Source organism: Lethenteron reissneri, chromosome 36 (genome assembly GCF_015708825.2).
Source record: "Lethenteron reissneri isolate LAM-NWPU_2019-01 chromosome 36, ASM1570882v1, whole genome shotgun sequence".
In the NCBI taxonomy this organism is placed as follows: domain Eukaryota; kingdom Metazoa; phylum Chordata; class Hyperoartia; order Petromyzontiformes; family Petromyzontidae; genus Lethenteron; species Lethenteron reissneri.
This window is the reverse complement of record NC_083814.1, coordinates 4,914,060-4,933,904: the sequence shown is the minus strand read 5'-3', so window position 1 is coordinate 4,933,904 and position 19,845 is coordinate 4,914,060. Positions and strand designations below refer to the sequence as shown.

The following is a 19,845-nucleotide window of genomic DNA, read 5'->3' as shown; positions in this document are numbered from 1 at the left end:
TTGACTTAATGGACATAAACTTAGCTAAACATCTCAATGAATGGACCCCTACATAAGTGCTGTAGGATTAGTTGGGCTCCAGTTGAGATATTAAACTATTAAACAATCTATTAAACTATTGTTTTATTTTACCAGGTAAGGCCCCATGAGCTATACAGCTCTTTTTCAGAAAGTAACCTGGCCACAAATTATAGTCCAACGAAGTGGCTTACCATATGGAAATGTATTGCAGCCAAATACTCTAAACGCATGTTTTTAAATGTGGAGGGAAAACCGGAGAACCCGGAGAAAAATCCACGTGACCGCGGGGAGAACACGCAAACTCCAAATATACAGGAGTCAGGGTCGGGATCGAATCAACAACCTCCTGTATACCAGGCGAGGAAGTTAACATCTTGCCACCTTGGTGCCCTCTTATTATATCACTGGCATTGATATAATAATAATAATAACAATGTCGGTGATTTGTATAGTATAGGATAATATACTCTTTGGTTTTTTCGGTAAAGTCACGTAGAAATAGAATACGACGTTTCGATTGCAACACAAGCAATCGTCATCAGGTAGAAAATAAACCTAGTGAACTTAGAAATACAATGCAATCCAAGACAGAGAGTCGGCTAACACAACAGTCAGCACCTTAACTGGTTGATTACGTTCTTCCAAAGATTGCTAAATTTGAGAGAGAGACAAAACGCAGACACGGGGACACACAGACAGACACACAAGCAGAGAGAGACAACACAGAGACACACAGAGGATAATATATCCAATATAATCAGACTACAAAAAGTAAAACAGCAAGAATCACTGGAGTCATCAATCTCATCAGAAGTTACTCTTTAGCCACACACAGGATAGTCTCAAACACCAAGAAAGGGTCTTACATTGGGATGTTTGGCCAATACCACGAATGAGTGTTGGGCATATGGGTGGAAAATTTGGAGTGCCCAGAGAAAACCCAGCACACATACAAAGGAAAACGACGCTCATACTCTTTAGTTCTTTCAGTAAAGTCACGCAGGTATAAAATAAAAGAAATCACTATTTATTTTATTTTATACCTACGTGACTTTACCGAAAGAACCAAAGAGTATGGATCTCTGCAGTCACAAAAACTTCAAATCTAGATTGAAAACGACACTCAATGCTGTCATCACCTGGCCACCACACAGTCCCACACCTATAACACCCTGCAAGCCCTGGTGATCATCCATCCAAAATTCTTAATGAGGCTCAACCTCGCTTAGATTTTTGTCGGTTCGACTCGGTCGGGTACATCTGGCCTGTTTTGGTCGTAGATGCCAAAATAGCAACCAAATTATATTGCAATGTCAAGTATGTTTTTCGTTTCTTTCCGTGCTGATATTGTTTTTCAAGTATTGACCAACCCATTTTTGTTTTGTTTCTCATGTCACGGGATCCAACTTCAGAGTTGTCGTATATGGTTACAGACATGACATGTCATGATGGTGCACCTCGGTGAGCCAACGTCTATGAAATGTTTTACAAGAAAATCTACTTCATGGAATCTATTGTTAAAATGAAGAGAACAAACAACGAAAATGCATTCCTTCATTCCTCTATACCTATAAATAAATGCACACATCCATTGTGATATGGGTGCTTAATGTAGACCAGCAAGGTTCTACCAGGAATGACAGATATAAATGTGTCCTGATATATGCAGAGTACAGTGTAAAAAAAATGCATTAGTTACCAGCGCCGTGCAGATTTAGATTCATTTACGAGTGTATACTTTGCTTAACTTGCACAATTACTCTAAACCTAGCACAATGTTGTTTAATGACAAGCTTTATACTTTTATTAAACTGTTAAATCTTGTCATTACACACCTTCTATGAATAAGGGCAGTTAAAATGATGTTTACTATTATTCCTGGTGTTTTAAGGCTGACATTTCTCCCCCACCAAAGTTATATAGGAAGATATAAAATTTGTTTCGGGGAAAAAAATCCACTATATTTGATTAATTATAGTGGGTGCACATACCTACTGGGTTCACAGTCTTGCATCTGAATATCTTGATCGGCTCAAGCCTCCCATAAATCACTTGAATTCTGAAAAATAAAAAAAGGTTTTAACCGTTTCTGGCAATAAAACAGTTGTTACGATGTTGAAACACGAAATAGAAACCTTTTGCAAGGAATCATATCTGCATTAACCACGCGGACTTGTGGTGAACATGCAAACATAAATGCTCTGATTATAATATATGCATTGTCTTTGAAACTGATTGGCCTACACCAGAAACAGCCTTCCTTACAATACGTATCTATTTGATGTTTGAACATCTTAATACCCGTTTTATTGCCAGAAAGGGTAAAGCCTATTCTTATTTTTCATACTTTTGATACTGGAAAAAAAGGTCCCATGCGTATGCCACTTGAATTCTGTGTGCCCCCACCCCCCCACTCTAAATCCCTCCCTGCCCCCTGTGAAAACACGTGCAGATAATTTCTCCTCGCCCCCTTCCTTCTCTCTCCTCTCTTCCCCTTTCATCATCCATCACCCTCCCATACACAACTTTCTTTGCCCAGCCATTCATCCGACTCCCCTTCCATGCCCGGCGCTCCTCCTTTCTTGCTGCTGCTCACCTTGAGCAGCATGTGCCCTCTTTTGTCCGTCTGGGGGACTTCCTTCTGTGCCGGCATCCCTTTCCACTCCCGCTCATCTTTCCCTGTCTTCCCTTTTGCGCGACCAACTCCACTCCCCTCCCTGTGGTGTGCCACGGGTTAAACGTTTATTTGCATACAAAAATGTAGTTCAGGTTTGTAACGTTTGACTGCGTATACATGCACGTGATCCAAAATGGGTGCAGTTTTATAGAACTGGGAAGAAAACAAAGGGTGGCTATGTCTGCAATAAAATGTAGTATCAGACAATAATGTATCTGTTTTATACTTGTGACAAAGCAACCAGGACACAGCGTCACTACCAGCCAGGATACACAGAGTCACTACCAGCCAGGACACACAGAGTCACCACCAGCCAGGACACTCAGAGTCACTACCAACCAGGATACACAGAGTCACTACCAGCCAGGACACACAGAGTCACCACCAGCCAGGACACACAGAGTCACTACCAGCCAGGACACACAGAGCCACCACCAGCCAGGACACACATAGTCACCACCAGCCAGGACACACAGAGTCACTACCAGCCAGGACACACAGTCACCACCAGCCAGGACACACATAGTCACTACCAGCCAGGACACACAGAGTTACTACCAGCCAGGACACACAGAGTCACTACCAGCCAGGACACACAGTCACCACCAGCCAGGACACACATAGTCACTACCAGCCAGGACACACAGAGTTACTACCAGCCAGGACACACAGAGTCACCACCAGCCAGGACACACAGAGTCACTACCAGCCAGGACACACATAGTCACTACCAGCCAGGACACACATAGTCACCACCAGCCAGGACACACAGAGTCACTACCAGCCAGGACACACATAGTCACTACCAGCCAGGACACACAGAGTCACTACCAGCCAGGACACACATAGTCACTACCAGCCAGGACACACAGTCACCACCAGCCAGGACACACAGAGTCACTACCAGCCAGGACACACAGAGCCACCACCAGCCAGGACACACAGAGTTACTACCAGCCAGGACACACATAGTCACTACCAGCCAGGACACACAGAGCCACCACCAGCCAGGACACACAGAGTCACCACCAGCCAGGACACACAGAGTCACTACCAGCCAGGACACACATAGTCACTACCAGCCAGGACACACAGAGTCACCACCAGCCAGGACACACAGAGTCACTACCAGCCAGGACACACAGAGTCACTACCAGCCAGGACACACAGAGTCACTACCAGCCAGGACACACAGAGTCACTACCAGCCAGGACACACAGAGTCACTACCAGCCAGGACACACAGAGTCACTACCAGCCAGGACACACATAGTCACTACCAGCCAGGACACACATAGTCACCACCAGCCAGGACACACAGAGTCACTACCAGCCAGGACACACATAGTCACTACCAGCCAGGACACACATAGTCACCACCAGCCAGGACACACAGAGTCACTACCAGCCAGGACACACATAGTCACTACCAGCCAGGACACACAGTCACCACCAGCCAGGACACACAGAGTCACTACCAGCCAGGACACACAGAGTCACCACCAGCCAGGACACACAGAGTCACTACCAGCCAGGACACACAGTCACCACCAGCCATGACACACAGAGTCACTACCAGCCAGGACACACAGAGTCACCACCAGCCAGGACACACATAGTCACTACCAGCCAGGACACACAGTCACCACCAGCCAGGACACACAGAGTCACTACCAGCCAGGACACACAGAGTCACTACCAGCCAGGACACACATAGTCACTACCAGCCAGGACACACAGTCACCACCAGCCAGGACACACAGAGTCACTACCAGCCAGGACACACAGAGTCACCACCAGCCAGGACACACAGAGTCACTACCAGCCAGGACACACAGTCACCACCAGCCAGGACACACAGTCACCACCAGCCAGGACACACAGAGTCACTACCAGCCAGGACACACAGTCACCACCAGCCAGGACACACAGAGTCACTACCAGCCAGGACACACAGTCACCACCAGCCAGGACACACAGAGTCACTACCAGCCAGGACACACAGTCACCACCAGCCAGGACACACAGAGTCACCACCAACCAGGACACGCAGAGTCACTACCAGCCAGGACACACAGTCACCACCAGCCAGGACACACAGAGTCACTACCAGCCAGGACACACAGTCACCACCAGCCAGGACACACAGAGTCACTACCAGCCAGGACACACAGAGTCACTACCAGCCAGGATACGCAGAGTCACTACCAGCCAGGACACACAGAGTAACTACCAGCCAAGACACACAGAGTCACCACCAACCAGGACACGCAGAGTCACTACCAGCCAGGACACACAGAGTCACTACCAGCCAGGACACACAGAGTCACTACCAGCCAGGACACACAGAGTCACTACCAGCCAGGACACACAGAGTCACTACCAACCAGGACACGCAGAGTCACTACCAGCCAGGACACACAGAGTCACTACCAGCCAGGACACACAGAGTCACTACCAGCCAGGACACACAGAGTCACTACCAGCCAGGACACACAGAGTCACTACCAGCCAGGACACACAGAGTCACTACCAGCCAGGACACACAGAGTCACTACCACCCAGGACATGCAGAGTCACTACCAGCCAGGACACACAGAGTCACTACCAGCCAGGACACGCAGAGTCACTACCAGCCAGGACATGCAGAGTCACTACCAGCCAGGACACACAGAGTTACTACCAGCCAGGACACACAGAGTCACTACCAGCCAGGACACGCAGAGTCACTACCAGCCAGGCCATGCAGAGTCACTACCAGCCAGGACATGCAGAGTCACTACCAGCCAGGACACACAGAGTCACTACCAGCCAGGACACACAGAGTCACTACCAGCCAGGACACACAGAGTCACTACCAGCCAGGACACACAGAGTCACTACCAGCCAGGACACACAGAGTCACTACCAGCCAGGACACACAGAGTCACTACCAGCCAGGACACGCAGAGTCACTACCAGCCAGGACACGCAGAGTCACTACCAGCCAGGACATGCAGAGTCACTACCAGCCAGGACATGCAGAGTCACTACCAGCCAGGACACACAGAGTCACTACCAGCCAGGACACACAGAGTCACTACCAGCCAGGACACACAGAGTCACTACCAGCCAGGACACACAGAGTCACTACCAGCCAGGACATGCAGAGTCACTACCAGCCAGGACACACAGAGTCACTACCAGCCAGGACACACAGAGTCACTACCAGCCAGGACACACAGAGTCACTACCAGGACACACAGAGTCACTACCAGCCAGGACATGCAGAGTCACTACCAGCCAGGACATGCAGAGTCACTACCAGCCAGGACACACAGAGTCACTACCAGCCAGGACACACAGAGTCACTACCAGCCAGGACACACAGAGTCACTACCAGGACACACAGAGTCACTACCAGCCAGGACATGCAGAGTCACTACCAGCCAGGACACGCAGAGTCACTACCAGCCAGGACATGCAGAGTCACTACCAGCCAGGACACACAGAGTCACCACCAGCCAGGACACACAGAGTCACTACCAGCCAGGACACACAGAGTCACTACCAGCCAGGACACACAGAGTCACCACCAGGACACACAGAGTCACCACCAGCCAAGACACACAGCATCACCACCAGCCAGGACACACAGAGTCACTACCAGCCAGGGCACACAGAGTCTAGGGAAGAACCTAGTTGTAACCTAAGGCAAGAAAAAGTCGGAGGAGAGAGAGAAAAGGATATGATACATAATAATTTTAGCAATACCGCACGTTTGAAATGTTTTATTAAATAGGCTAAAGTCTAGCCAAGTGACTCGTGTGCATTTCCATCACAGTTATCGACAGTGAATCTAATGAACGCTGGCAGTGCTAAACTTCCCAATTTCACTCGGGTCAAGCGCGTCAATTATTATATCGGCCTTATGTCCTCGTAATCTGCTCACATGCTGACGAGTTGGTTTATGTGCAGTCTTAAGGTTAAATTTCAAATATTTGCACATAAAAGGTGCGTGGTGTTCTGTAAAGTGCACTTGTAAAAACACAACGTACCGTACATATTAACAATAATAATAATAATTAGCACTTAAAATGTGCCTTTGATATGCTTTTTCAAATATGGTACATTTAAAACCCTGTGCCATTGTTCTTCCCTAAGAAAAGGTGCAGTAGAGATACATTCCTCTTGACCGCACTGATGTACAGAACCTGTAGGTTGATCCTATTATCCGTGTTTACCCATGACTCGTGCCTGCAAACAAGTTCAGATATACAAATCGGATGAAGTTATAAGAAGAAGAATTGAAACATGTAGTGACCAGTTCTGGGTGACAACTCTATCCAAGCTCTTGTGTGGACAATAAGATAAATTAGCCACTGAACTATTTTTTTTTGTCCTTTAACATGGATAAACACGACAATAATCCACAAATGTAGTGTTTTATGTGTATGTGGGTGTGTCTGCACACATTTGCACATGTAAAAAAGAGAGAAGGAATAAGCTATTTTATATGTGGACAACAAACATTTCTCACAACAAACCTGTAATCATATAGAGTGTGTTTAGCCTCTGCTTGTACAATGCTGTCAAATGCAAAATGTAATTAAAAACGACGGCTTAGTGTCCTAAATTACACGCGAATTCGCTAAAACTTGTAATTCGTAGCCAGGTGTCTTGATCCTTTGTATCTCACATTTTTATTAAATTGACCACACAAGCAAGATTATCCTGCAATTCTTCCAGTTGATGTGGGGGATGGGAGGCCTGCGGGGAGAAGAGCAAAAGGGGAATTATCCAAGAGATGGAGAGCAGCGCTCTGAAACTCTTTGTAGAAAAAAGATCTGCGGCCATCTTGCATCCCCATCTGCCATGTGTAAAGCCGTGCTTAAAGCAGCACTCCGCGCAGGTTTACCGAAGCCATCAAAACTCAACTTTTTTGCGAGTGCCATTATCCGGGTGTGTAATGCTGCCACTTTTTAGTATGTCTTTCGCTTTTATCATTGCTATATCATTTTAGCAATCTTGCTACGGCACTCGTAGGTAATTCCCTGCAGCTGTACAAGCTCGTTTTGTGATTCGAACCGCTGAACCCATTAAATCCAGCTCTGCGGAAAGTATGCCAGCTCCTGGCCAATTTGCGGCACATGATGTGGAGTATTTCATTCACTTGAAGAAAGTAACGTGTGCACTTTCAGATGCAGATAATGTATCGCTCATCAAATTTATTTAGTACCAGGCTAGAGCCCCTGGAGACAACGTCCTTTTTCAGGAGTAAGACCAGAGGTAATGTCGAGGCCCATAATCGTATGGTCGAACAATTCCAAGTGTCGAATGTGCAGGAGCAATGCCTATACTGTGCAAAACTACATTTCGACACATTAAATGTATAATTAAAATGAATAAATAGCAATAATAAAAAAGAATGGTGGCTCTTGACTAAATTTGTCTGCACCTGCATTTGCACAGTTAGTGTCATCCATGTTTTCACCACTGCTGAATTAAACTATTCAACATTTTAAAAACTTTTTTTTCCCCTAGGAAAGGCTACTGAGCTATATAGTTATACTGGTAGGAACCTCCTGGTTCCACCAGCCCACACGGGATTATTGTGTCCGTCCGTCCGTCGTGCATCTAAAAATGGGAGGGGTGGGGCTGGGTGGAGAGGGGAGGGTGGGGAGGGGCTGGGTGGGGAGGGAGGGGCTGGGTGGGGAGGGGAGGGTGGGGAGGGCTGGGTGGGGAGGGTGGGGCTGGGTGGGGAGGGTGGGGAGAGTGGGGAGGGTGGAGAGGGGCTGGGTGGAGAGGGTGGGGCTGGGTGGGGGGTGGGAGGGGTGGGGCTGGGTGGGGAGGGGCCGGTCACCCCATGGTGCGCTTATAAAACTCGACGTTTAACCTACTCACGGAATACACCACGCCGCCGTTGACCCTGGCCATTGACCGAGCAACCCAACGTTCCTACCAGCTCCCTCCGCAGGAATGTGTTTTTTTAGAAGTGACCGGGCCACAAATGATAGCCCAACGAAGTGGCTTGCCATGGTGACGCACGTTGATTCCAAATGCGGAAAGAAAAATCCGGAGGACCCGGAGAAAAATCCACGTGACCACGGGGAGATAGACACGCAAATTCCAAATATACAACGGGCCTGAGTGTCTGAATCGAACCGACGACTTCCTGTCTACCAGGCGAGGTAGTTAACATCTCGCCACCGCGGCGACGTCCCCATACTTCGTGGTCCCAGGACATCACATTCGGTCCCGCTCCCTGCGCGTGAGCTGATCTCGTCACTCCGTTTCCTCCATGGGCATCCTTGGGTTGCGAATTCCGTTGCCAGTCTCATCCATCAATGATCATCGCTGCAAGCGTTGTGCCCCTGCCCAAGCCCAATTGATTTTCTTCAGAGTCAATACGATACGATATATACTGTCATTGTATCATCGTCATCATGATCATCATAATAATATTGACATAAGCAAAGCGAAAAATATAGGTGTTTTGTCACGTAAAAATTAATTGTCGATCTTAATTATTCACATTTTTCATATATATGCCCATAATTATAAACCTTGATTTATAACCACACATTGTGATCATATCAATCTTATGAGTTTATTTTGAGGTTCCCAGACTGCCTGAGGCCAACAAAATCAGATACAAATGAACTTGAAATATTTTTTTTGCAGGTCAATCTAAAGCAGTCTTCTCAAACTCCTTTGTGACACAACTGCCCTCCACATTACATGGCTTTCCCTTGCTCTACTTATTTCATGCTCGTGTTGTTTGCGAAGGCACGAATTAAGCGGTTTTCTGCGGTATAGATTCTTCATGCGTTGGTCACCAACAGGCTTAGATTCGGCATCCATTGAAATCCGTTCAGTGCCGGGCGCCAGAATGGAGTTCAATCATTACCCAATCGGGTTTTACGTAAGTACTAAAACGCAATATTTAACTTTGACTCGTTTATTTCTGGTTATAGCCTGATTAGTGCAGCTGCCATGAATTTGATAAATGTCATTGTAATAGTTTTATGTTTATCTTTTATGTATTTTAATTACATATTTTTCCGAGTAATTATGAAAACTGTATTCTAAAACTAACAGCCTTTCAATGACTGCAATTATTGTCTTCTCGGGGGTCAACACCTTAATTATTGGTAGCGTTCATATTCACAATAAGTTCCTATTTCGTCAGATTAAAGTTACCATTCGTTTCAAGAAGGAACTTTGTAAAATAGTATGTGATTCAATTTGAGAATGCTTGTTCAGAAGCATAATTTCATGTACAGGTGGCTGAGATAACATGCACCGAAGAGATGGACATCAGCTTGTGTTCAGGTGCTCGGTGGATTTAAGACATCGCTAGATCATACGAGATTTGAGATGCCTTCATCTAGCAGTGGATTGATCCTGGTTGATGCTGATGATGATCTTTTGTGTATGGTAGTCTCATATTTTTACACAGACAGTGAAGCTAACAATTCTGATGCCACAGCTGAAACTGAAAAACTATAGCATAAATTCAAACTACAATACTAGAATTTGTATATCCAAAGAATTACGAATTATTATTCATACAAAGAAATTGTACTGATTGTTGTATACTGTAACCAAATGGAAGAAAATATAAACGGCAAGTAAAACTTCATTCGTGTACAAATCATTATTATTTTAAACGTTTTTAAACGTGTACTCTGAATGGAATGAAAGACTGATTTATCAAGCCAGTTGGCCATCATTTATATTCTGGTTTGTCAACAAAAAAACTTGTTATATGTGTTTACCCAGTCCTAATTAATTTATCATCGTGACTCTGAACTGCCACATAACACATTCCTGCGGAGGGAGCTGATAGGAACGTTGGGTTGCTCGGTCAATGGCCAGGGTCAACGGCGGCGTGGTGTATTCCGCAAATATGGCCGACTGTGAGGGCGGGCACAAGCCGGCATGAGTAGGTTAAACGTTGAGTTTTATAAGGGCACCACGGGGTGACCAGCCCCTCCCCACCCAGCCCCGCCCCTCTCACCCCCCACCCAGCCCCACCCTCCCCACCCAGCGCCTCCCCACCCTCCCCTCCCCACCCAGCCCCTCCCCACCCTCCCCACCCAGCCCCTCCCCACCCTCCCCTCTCCACCCAGCCCCACCCCTCCCATTTTTGGATGCACGACGGACGGACGGACACAATAATCCCCTGTGGGCTGGTGGAACCAGGTGGTTCCTACCAGTATTAAGCATTACATTTAAGCAGTCCAGCAAAACGGATTGGTTTGTAATTAGCATAGTAACCCTTCTGTAACACAAGCCCGATTGCAAAATCAATTGTGACGTCCGTTGCTGTGTAATGAGCCATTTGGCAACAACGGGTTCATTCATCCCTAAACGCTCCGTGTACTTATACTCACGTAATGTTAATGATGCAGAGTGTCGACAATTAACGAAAGTTATGCACACGGTAGGTTTATGTTGCGAGTTGCATTAGCGTAAAGTGTACCCTGTGTGCATGTGTGAAATTGGTTGGGTATAATCTGCAAAGAGATGTATTTTGTCACCCACTTAGCTACACTGCTTCGTGGTTATTCAACAGATGTTTTTTTCCACGGGGTTTTTAAACACCTCTCTGTTAAGCAACAGTTTCATTCAAATCTAACGTTGGATAGAGGACACTTTTGTTTGGTGTGCTGAATTTTAATGCGATTTGAAGTATGGTATGGCTTGCAAAAGCACATCGGAATTAAGCTGGATCTGGTGATTTCTGAGTGGATCTAGGGTAATCCGCATTGTGTAAGTTTTAGGCCAATATCAGACAGGTTTCTCTGTATTCAAATCCGGTGAGCTACTGTATACAAAAATTAAATCAGCTTCCCAAATATAGCAAGTCACTGGTTTTGAAGCTGTTCCCCATTCATTCTGACCACCATATTTTATGTTTATATATGCATTATCAGGAGCAGCCATGATCTATCCACTGCTGAATGAAAGCCTTCCCAAAGCTGTCACAATATCAGAACTGTAGCTCCTGCACGCAAGTTGATCTCATTTAGTCCATTTCTACAGATGTCGATTCTTTTTGCGTCCATTCCTTACATTTGGCTTTCTCTCCGCTGCTAGTTTCACCCATCAGTGCCCCGTCCATTCTCGCGACGTGCCCTGCCCAAGCGAATTTAGTTTAGTTTGGGGGGGTCACCAAATTTGAATAAGGATTTACGTGACAAACCTTACTAATTGGCCGTGTCGGGTGATGGTGGGTTTAACGACACGTTTATATTTACGCGTTCTCACCCAAAAGGTGTATTACGAACTTGTTTTGCGAACTGGGATAGACCCTCACCTACCTTTATTTCCTCAATCCAATGCCAACCTCGCGAGGCGTCGTCTCAGCTCAACACGTTTCACCGACGAACTCGGTGCAATGTCATGCATGTTACCCTCACTCGTAAGGATGTTTTGCTTTTAAACTTACGTTACAGTGTGTATTGTAGACAAAGACAAAGCTCCTCATTCATTTACTCGGTAAGAGCATTGTTTAAAGGATTTGGATAGTTGCACACACGAGGGATGTCACGTTTTTGTTTTTTTACCCAATAACACATTTATATAGCTTTATATTGCTAGGTGTGTAAGCTTAAAGTATATCCTGTGTTTATGTGTGACATTGTTTGGGTGTAAACTGCAAATAGATGTATTTGTCGCCCACTTAGCTGCACCTCTTCATACTTTTTCAACAGATCATGTTATTTTTGTGTTTAACATGTGGCTTTTCTATTCGAGGAATCTACTGTGGAGAATGTGTCTCTCATGCTTAGGGGGTCAGAAAATAAAATAGGAGTTCATTTCAGAAAATTCGAAAAGCAGCTTTTATTTAACAATAGATTCCCCCCAACCCCCACCCCCAAAGTTCTATTCCAACAAATAGTTTATTATGAAAAATAAGAATAGGTTTTACCCTTTCTGTCAATGAAACTGGTTCTAGATTTGAAGTTTTCGTGACTGCAAGGATTCATATTCTTTGGTTTTTTCGGTAAAGTCACGTAGGTAAAAAATAAATAAATGAAAAAACAACTAAATTAAATCACGACGTTTCGGAGGCAACACAAGCTTCCGTCTTCAGGTGGAACCGTTAGAGCCAAATTCACTGTAATAAGTGAAGAGAGCTAATAAAGAAACGCGACTATATAGGGTAAGAGGGGGGGGGGAGCCAAGGTAGGGGGGAGGGGGGGGTTGCTGTTGAGGGATCGAGAGGGGGCAAGTGCTACGCTGAGTTAAGCGGATTGATAACATCTATTCATTATGCGGGAGAGGGAGGGTATTGGAGAACAAAGGGGGGCGGTAGTTGGGCTGATTAATAAAACTGGTGTTAAGATGTTCAAACACCAAACAGAAACCTTTTGCAAGCAATCAAGTTCGCATTAACCACATTCAGTACTTGTGGTGAATATGCAAACAAACATCCTCTGATAATTATATATGCATTGTCTTTGAAACTGATTGGTCCACACCAGAGACAGCCTTCTTTAGGGCCTAGTCTCAAACAGTATTAGACCAGAGAACGCCAAAAGGCGAACAGCACAAGGACAATGCACTATGAGAAGTATTTATAGCTCGGGGTGAGCAGCTACAAAATGGGACCTTTTGATACTGGCAAAAAAGGTCCCATTTTGGAAATAGTTTATTCTTCCTAGTGTTCTCACAGCACTCTAGGGCACCACCTTCACGACCTCCTCCTTTCCACGTGCCCTCTTACAAATTTCTCGTCATCCTCCTACAGAGCTTGCCAGACGTTTTCAAGTCTCCTTCCCTCCAGGTTCTTCCTCCAACAATAATAACGTGCCCCTTCTGTGCTCGAAAATTCCCCATTACTACCCTTCCTGTCCATCCTTCCAAAGTTATGTCCTTCATTCCCCAATTCAGATACACTATTCCCAGACGTTTAATCGTCTATTTAAACTGACCGAGTGTCATCTACTTGCTGCTCCTTCTAGTTTACCAGACTGCACAGAGGAGGACAGCCTTTGTGATGTTCCACACGATTCTAACGTTCACTTTGCATCGCTGGGTTAGCAGCTGGCTTCCCATGTTTTCTCCCCATTCCGATTGGCTGAAGTTTGCATTCAGCTTTGGTCACAAAAAAAGTGTGTTTACATCTCTAAAAAAATCCATGCAAGTGAATTCGTCTATTATGGTCAGTTTCTCTACAACTATAGCAATTGTTAGTGTTGCACTTGTGTATTGGATAATCGTTTTATGTACACCCAAAAAGAAAATGTAAGTGAATTATTGATCTGGAAGGAAACTCGGTGATGTGGAAACCATTTGTCACACTATCTTAAGGCTAATAATTTTATGGGTAAAACAAATCTGATAAAACTGAACTCTATCTTTGCAGGCTGTCTTAGTTTGATGCTGATTTAGCACCTAAATATCTAATGGTTTAGCAAACCCACAATGAAAATCGACAATAAGCCTACATGAGGCCTCATTAGGGGCTATTGACCAAGGTATTGAGCTCTTGTTTTTTAATCAGCTGCTGTTTTTTTCTGTCTCACTACAGCAGCTTTGAGTACTATTCGTGTAATATAAATCATCCAAAATATCTATTATTTTGTTTCCAGTGATATATGTTAGGCTGTCTGCAGGTAGCTAATAAACTGGCGACCGTTGAATTTCTGAGTCATGAAATAGCACACCTGCTGATTTCTGTTACCGTTTTAATATTAATCACAGCTATCTCGTGTGCACAAAGGTTGATGTTTTGCTAACGCTCCTAAAAAGTTGTTGTATACACATTTGCACCTGTGCATAAATTTGAAAAGCCCGTCATCTTTGCCAATGTGATGACCACACGATGTTAATCTCTGCTGTTCCCATCCGCTCGCCTTCCTTATTCGACCCCTTTCATGAGTTGATGTGCGTCAAATGTGTCCCAATTGACTTCACAGTTCATCCCTGGATTAACATGTCTATAGCATCACACATCCTCGTCCACGACAAGTGCCAGTCACTGTGCAACACAATAACTTCTCATTTGATCATCATCAGCAGTAGCCATGATCAATCCATTGCTGGTTAAAAGCCTCTCCTAAGTCGCCACTGGTGCCACGGTGGCAAGATGTTAACTACCTCGCCTGGTATACAGGAAATTGTAGGTTCGATCCCGACCCTGACGCCTGTATATTTGGAGTTTGCATGTTGTCTCCGTGGTCACGTGGATTTTTCTCTGAGTCCTCTGGTTTTTCCCTCAACATTTAGAATCAATGTGCGTTTAGAGCATTTGGCTGCTATAAATGTCTACGTGATAAGCCACTTCATTGAGCTATCATTTGTGATAGCGAGGTCACTTTTGAAAAGGAGCTGGATATCTCAGTAGGCCTTATCTGGTCAAATAAATTAGTTTAACAGTTTAATTGCTGCCTATTACAGTTCTGTCATGTAACAGTCTGCCGAGCACCTGCACGAGGATGATTTTAATCGCTCCATCTCCTTGGTGGACGCATTCTATTAATTGGCATCCTTTCTAAATGAGAATACAAGGATGGCTATTTTACAAAATTGGAGCTAAGAACCTGTTCTCTAATATTAACCATTCACGTGTACATTTTTGTTTATAATTACATCACAATGCCTTGAAAATACCTTTGATCCTGTTTATCTTGTGATAATTATTATTCGTGTTGTTTTTCCAACCAACATTTTATTGTTCGTAACATATCAATATTATGACCATGGTGCTAGTCCAGGGGCTAGAATCTGTCATGAGAGAAAAGTGATTGACCATTCCATCTCACCCACTTGTCAGTTGCCCTCAGGGGACCTGTTATGTGCATGCAAATGTTTGTGCATTCCCAAATTCGATTACATCTGTAAATGACCACCAACCCTCGTGCAAACTAAACCCTAGGAATGCATTAATAAACGCTAGCGTAGCACGGATAGCTGCGGGTGATCCACCTTGCTCACGAAAACAATAGTTTTGCGTTGCTTGGGAACATTCCCGGTTATATGTAGCGGAATCCAGCATTGCCCGTGAAATGCTAAACGTTGCTGACATTGCGCTGAACGCCGCATCCATTGCGCTGTGTGTGTTTGTGGTGCCGCAGACAATCAGTTCAGGATGTCCATCCTGGAGCGACTGGAGCAAATGGAGAGGCGGATGGCAGAGATGACAGCGGCCCAGCAGCAAAAGCCGATGGCGGGCAGCGGAGAGGGCAGCAGCACGCAGGTGCAGGTGAGTTGTCTCTGAACTCCTCGGCGTGCTTCTCTCTTTCAACTGAGGCTTTTCTCACCGCGTGGGTTTGCACGGCTGTGCCGCGACGGCTCTCCGATGCACTTTCGGGTCGAGCCGCTGTGCTGGGAGCTTCTTAACATTAATTCGGTTTCCTGGAGAAGATCGCAGTACGCGGAGTGAAAACGTCGGACTGCGCGCCCAACAAAAAAGGCGGTACAACCCCATCTGAGAGTTGTTCGCTATTGTGAACAGGGTAAGTGAAGTGGAGTACGTGGGTAGGTTTTTATTGACTGTTGCTGTGGAAGTGTCGTCATCACGAGAACTCCGGTTATCCTGGCAGCAGCAGCAGCGGCTTTTGGCTGGCCATCGAACTTAGACGGTCACTGCATCCTCGCACTTTCAGATGTGCTTCTGCGGCCGTCTGGATCGCTCTTCTATCCGATATTAGGAAGCCATTGGCAGCTATAATGCACTTTTAAATCTAGATTGAAAACTAATTTCGTTAGAACTGTTTTTTGTGTTTAGTTGGCTACGTACAGTGCGAAAGAAGTTCAACATACATACATATAAAGATGAAGTACATTTAATAGTTTACTCTGATGGAAATGGTGATGCAAAAGTAAGGGAAGGATATTTTCAGGTTCCTACACGTTGTGACCAAAACCAAGCCTCGTTTGACATTAGAGGCAAGCAAACAAGAAAGTCCAGCTGACTGTTGTTCATGATCTAGTACATATTTAATTAAAACAATGCTAAGTAGGATTAATAACGTGTCTCCATCCCTTCTGTGGCAGTTGTAATTCTGTGGAATGCCCCAAGTCCGAGCAATGATTTCCCATGTGGGAGACCTATCACACAACATAAATTAAATGGGATAGGGGTAGTTAGGATGATAATATTTTTCTGATCTCACGCTAATTGAATATGTTCCTTTATGGAATAAATGCACGTATACAGAATGCAATGAAAATACCCCTAGTTAAAAAAGTATATATTTAGAACACATTAAAAATACTTTGTGTGGTCTGGAAGCGTATTATAAGTAACACACTTTACAATTGTATGCCATGTAAAGGCAACACTTGCTTATCAACTGTAATTAACAATCTATTGTTATATAATTACGATAACCCCCCTCCCCCCTCTGATCTCCGCACCTGTTTGGGTGACAGTGACGACGCCATCTTGCTCTATTTAGGACCGGAAGCATTTGGATCTCTTCACAATTCTGGCAAATCGCCCTATGATGCTGGATGTATAATTACCCGCAAAACGTCGTACTCAAATTGTAAATGTTGTGGCTTACTTTCCAACACAGCGGTGGGCTGAAGTATTAACTAATTGGCACATGTTATTTACGTCACAAACCTTACTGGTTGGCTGTGATGAGTGGTGGCGGGTTACGACACATTTATACTCACGCTATCTTACCCAAAAAAACTATATTATGAACAAAAACAACATTGCACAGACTGGGTGGGAAGGGTGGGGTGGTTGCTACGTTATTGTACGAAATCTTTAAAAGTCCAAGCATATGAATTTCCACTCATGTATTTCTGCAACAACACAATCTTGATGAATGAACCTTTGGAAACCCACGGTGGCCACAGCTGTTTGCGCAGATGGCCGCTTGCCCCCCCCCCCCCCGTTCAGTCATGAATCCCAAACTTGGGATGGAAAAAAGAGAAAGTCTGCCTCCGCGCTGATGAAAGGGTGCAAATATAGCTGGCCTTGCTGATGCGAGTCCGCTGATCTGCCAGTGACGTCAGCGACACCCAAGACGTTACTTCAGAGGCTAGATATTTTCCGCACACCCGGGCTTTTTTACTACTACTACACGGGACGATTTGCTTCTAATTTTAGTTGGGTCTTGATAAACAGACGACTGAGTGTGGAGTCCCAGTTGCGAAATAGGCTGCTATTTGCGTACAGGGTGGGGGGAAAATGTTTTTTGCATTCGTGGCTCGGGATAAAGAATGACTGGCAAGTGCTAAAGATCTCACGGGGCGGCATCCTCCCTCTTCGCGTGTCGGATGGTACTCATGATAGCTAGCCCGCTTATATGCCAGACCTCATGGCACGATTATCTTGCCTGACGTTAAATCTCTTTTCTGTTGAATTATTTTTATTATTGTAGTGGATTCAACTGAGACGTACTATATAGTGGTGGTCCACCAGGCTAACCGCACTAATTACACGGTAACTAGCTACAACGGACCGGACCACAGTTTTGGTCCAGGTCCACGTGTTGGAGACTCTGTAGGACGTAAAACGTAGAACATAGATTCTTCAAGGATTAGCAACAGCAGCCGGTCCCTCTCGGGGACCCGGCTTATATCCTCTGTGGCTGGCTCCGCCCTTGTCCACGACCACCTTCGAGAATGCTCGAGCAGGATCTCGGACCTGACACGTGACCACCCCTAGCCCCTACCTGGGAGCCCTGTGTAGACTTTACCGATCACGTGTCCTTCGGGGTCAACCAGAGTGCCATGTCCCTGAGTAACCCCATTCCCATGGCCGGCACTCTCACACCCTATCCTGTAGGGGTCGGCACTGCACGCAGAGCGTGGTGCCATCCAGCGCTGTCAGTCAGTGCTCACCGAGCCCCTCCAGGGCCGGCATTACACAGTGACATCCGCGATGTCACTGCATTATAATACGTCAACATTGTATTTATATTTCGACTTGTCGTCACTATATATATGTGTAAACAATGTAGAGGTGACCAAATCGAGAGGTGTCTTTGGAGTTCTTTTCTCAGAGCTTATAGCCAGGCTCGAGATATATGCCCCGGTCATGGATTACATGTGCATGAGTTTAGACACATCCCACATCCTTTGACACTATTCATAGAAGACATCCAGGGTGAAATTTTGACATCAAACCCCGTCAAGGTAATGCTAAGTCAATGTTAAAGTAGTCAATATATCGATTGTATATATATATATTTAATGTCCATTGCTCGGTCACCACATGAGCCACACTTGATGTTTGGAAATTACTCGTAAGTAGACAATACTGTCACCCCAAACTGGACTCACATTACCCAACTAATTGCACATATCCTACGCATGCTTTGTGGCATACCTAAACCAATCAATGCAAATAAATAGGGAATATTTGTGCTTGTTTATACAATTTCATTAACTATGTTTTTTTTTACATTAACGTTATAAATATCAGCTGTAAACGTCTTCCGTGGAGTGTTGAAAATACAATTAGCTACACAATGCAGGTTCTGTTATATCATTAGCGCATTTACTTTAAAAAAAATGTAGAATATAAAGATATGTCTCTCTTGCATCAAGACATATGTTTTATAATGCTTTTTTAATCAATCGCATGTGCAAATATGCACACAAATTGACTAATCGGAGAGCTTGTGGATAATTCATTGTTTTATATTGCCTTTTAGTGTTAATTAAACCCTAAAAAAATAATGATGCACGTTATTATTGATGAGGATTTTGCATATTTATAGGATTTTCTGCTGCGGATATGCATAAACAATGCCAAGCACTTATCAATATTTAAGAATCATGATGTCTACACCTCCCGCCTGATATTAAGAGATCTTTGGTTATGAATACTTCACTAACACACGAATGTGCATTACCCATTTGCTAGGTCCCAGCTTGCCAACAAGTGTAAAGTAAAGTACACAAGTCCATAATACAGGTTTTTGTGTGAGATCGCATAAATATAAATGTGTCGTTAAACCCGCCACCACCCGACACAGCCAATTAGTAAGGTTTGTCACGTAAACAGAACGTGCCAATTCGTTACTAGTACAGCACACTGCTTGTGTGTTGGAGAGTAAAACCCAAAACATACCGCCTGTATCGGGTGGTGGCGGGTTTAACGATACATTTATATTTACGTGATTTAACCCAATAAAACCTCTATTGTGGATAATATTGGTCGCGAAAAAATCCGCGTTAAAGTACATA

General features: G+C 44.8%; 1 protein-coding gene across 1 annotated transcript in view; it reads left to right on the top strand.

Moving 5' to 3' along the window:
• LOC133351033 (calmodulin-binding transcription activator 2-like) overlaps positions 1-19,845 on the top strand; it is a 615,463-nt gene that overhangs the window by 542,970 nt on the left and 52,648 nt on the right. Inside the window, 1 exon segment of the mRNA XM_061565919.1 lies at positions 15,768-15,895. Within this exon segment, the coding sequence (XP_061421903.1) occupies positions 15,768-15,895 (128 nt within the window).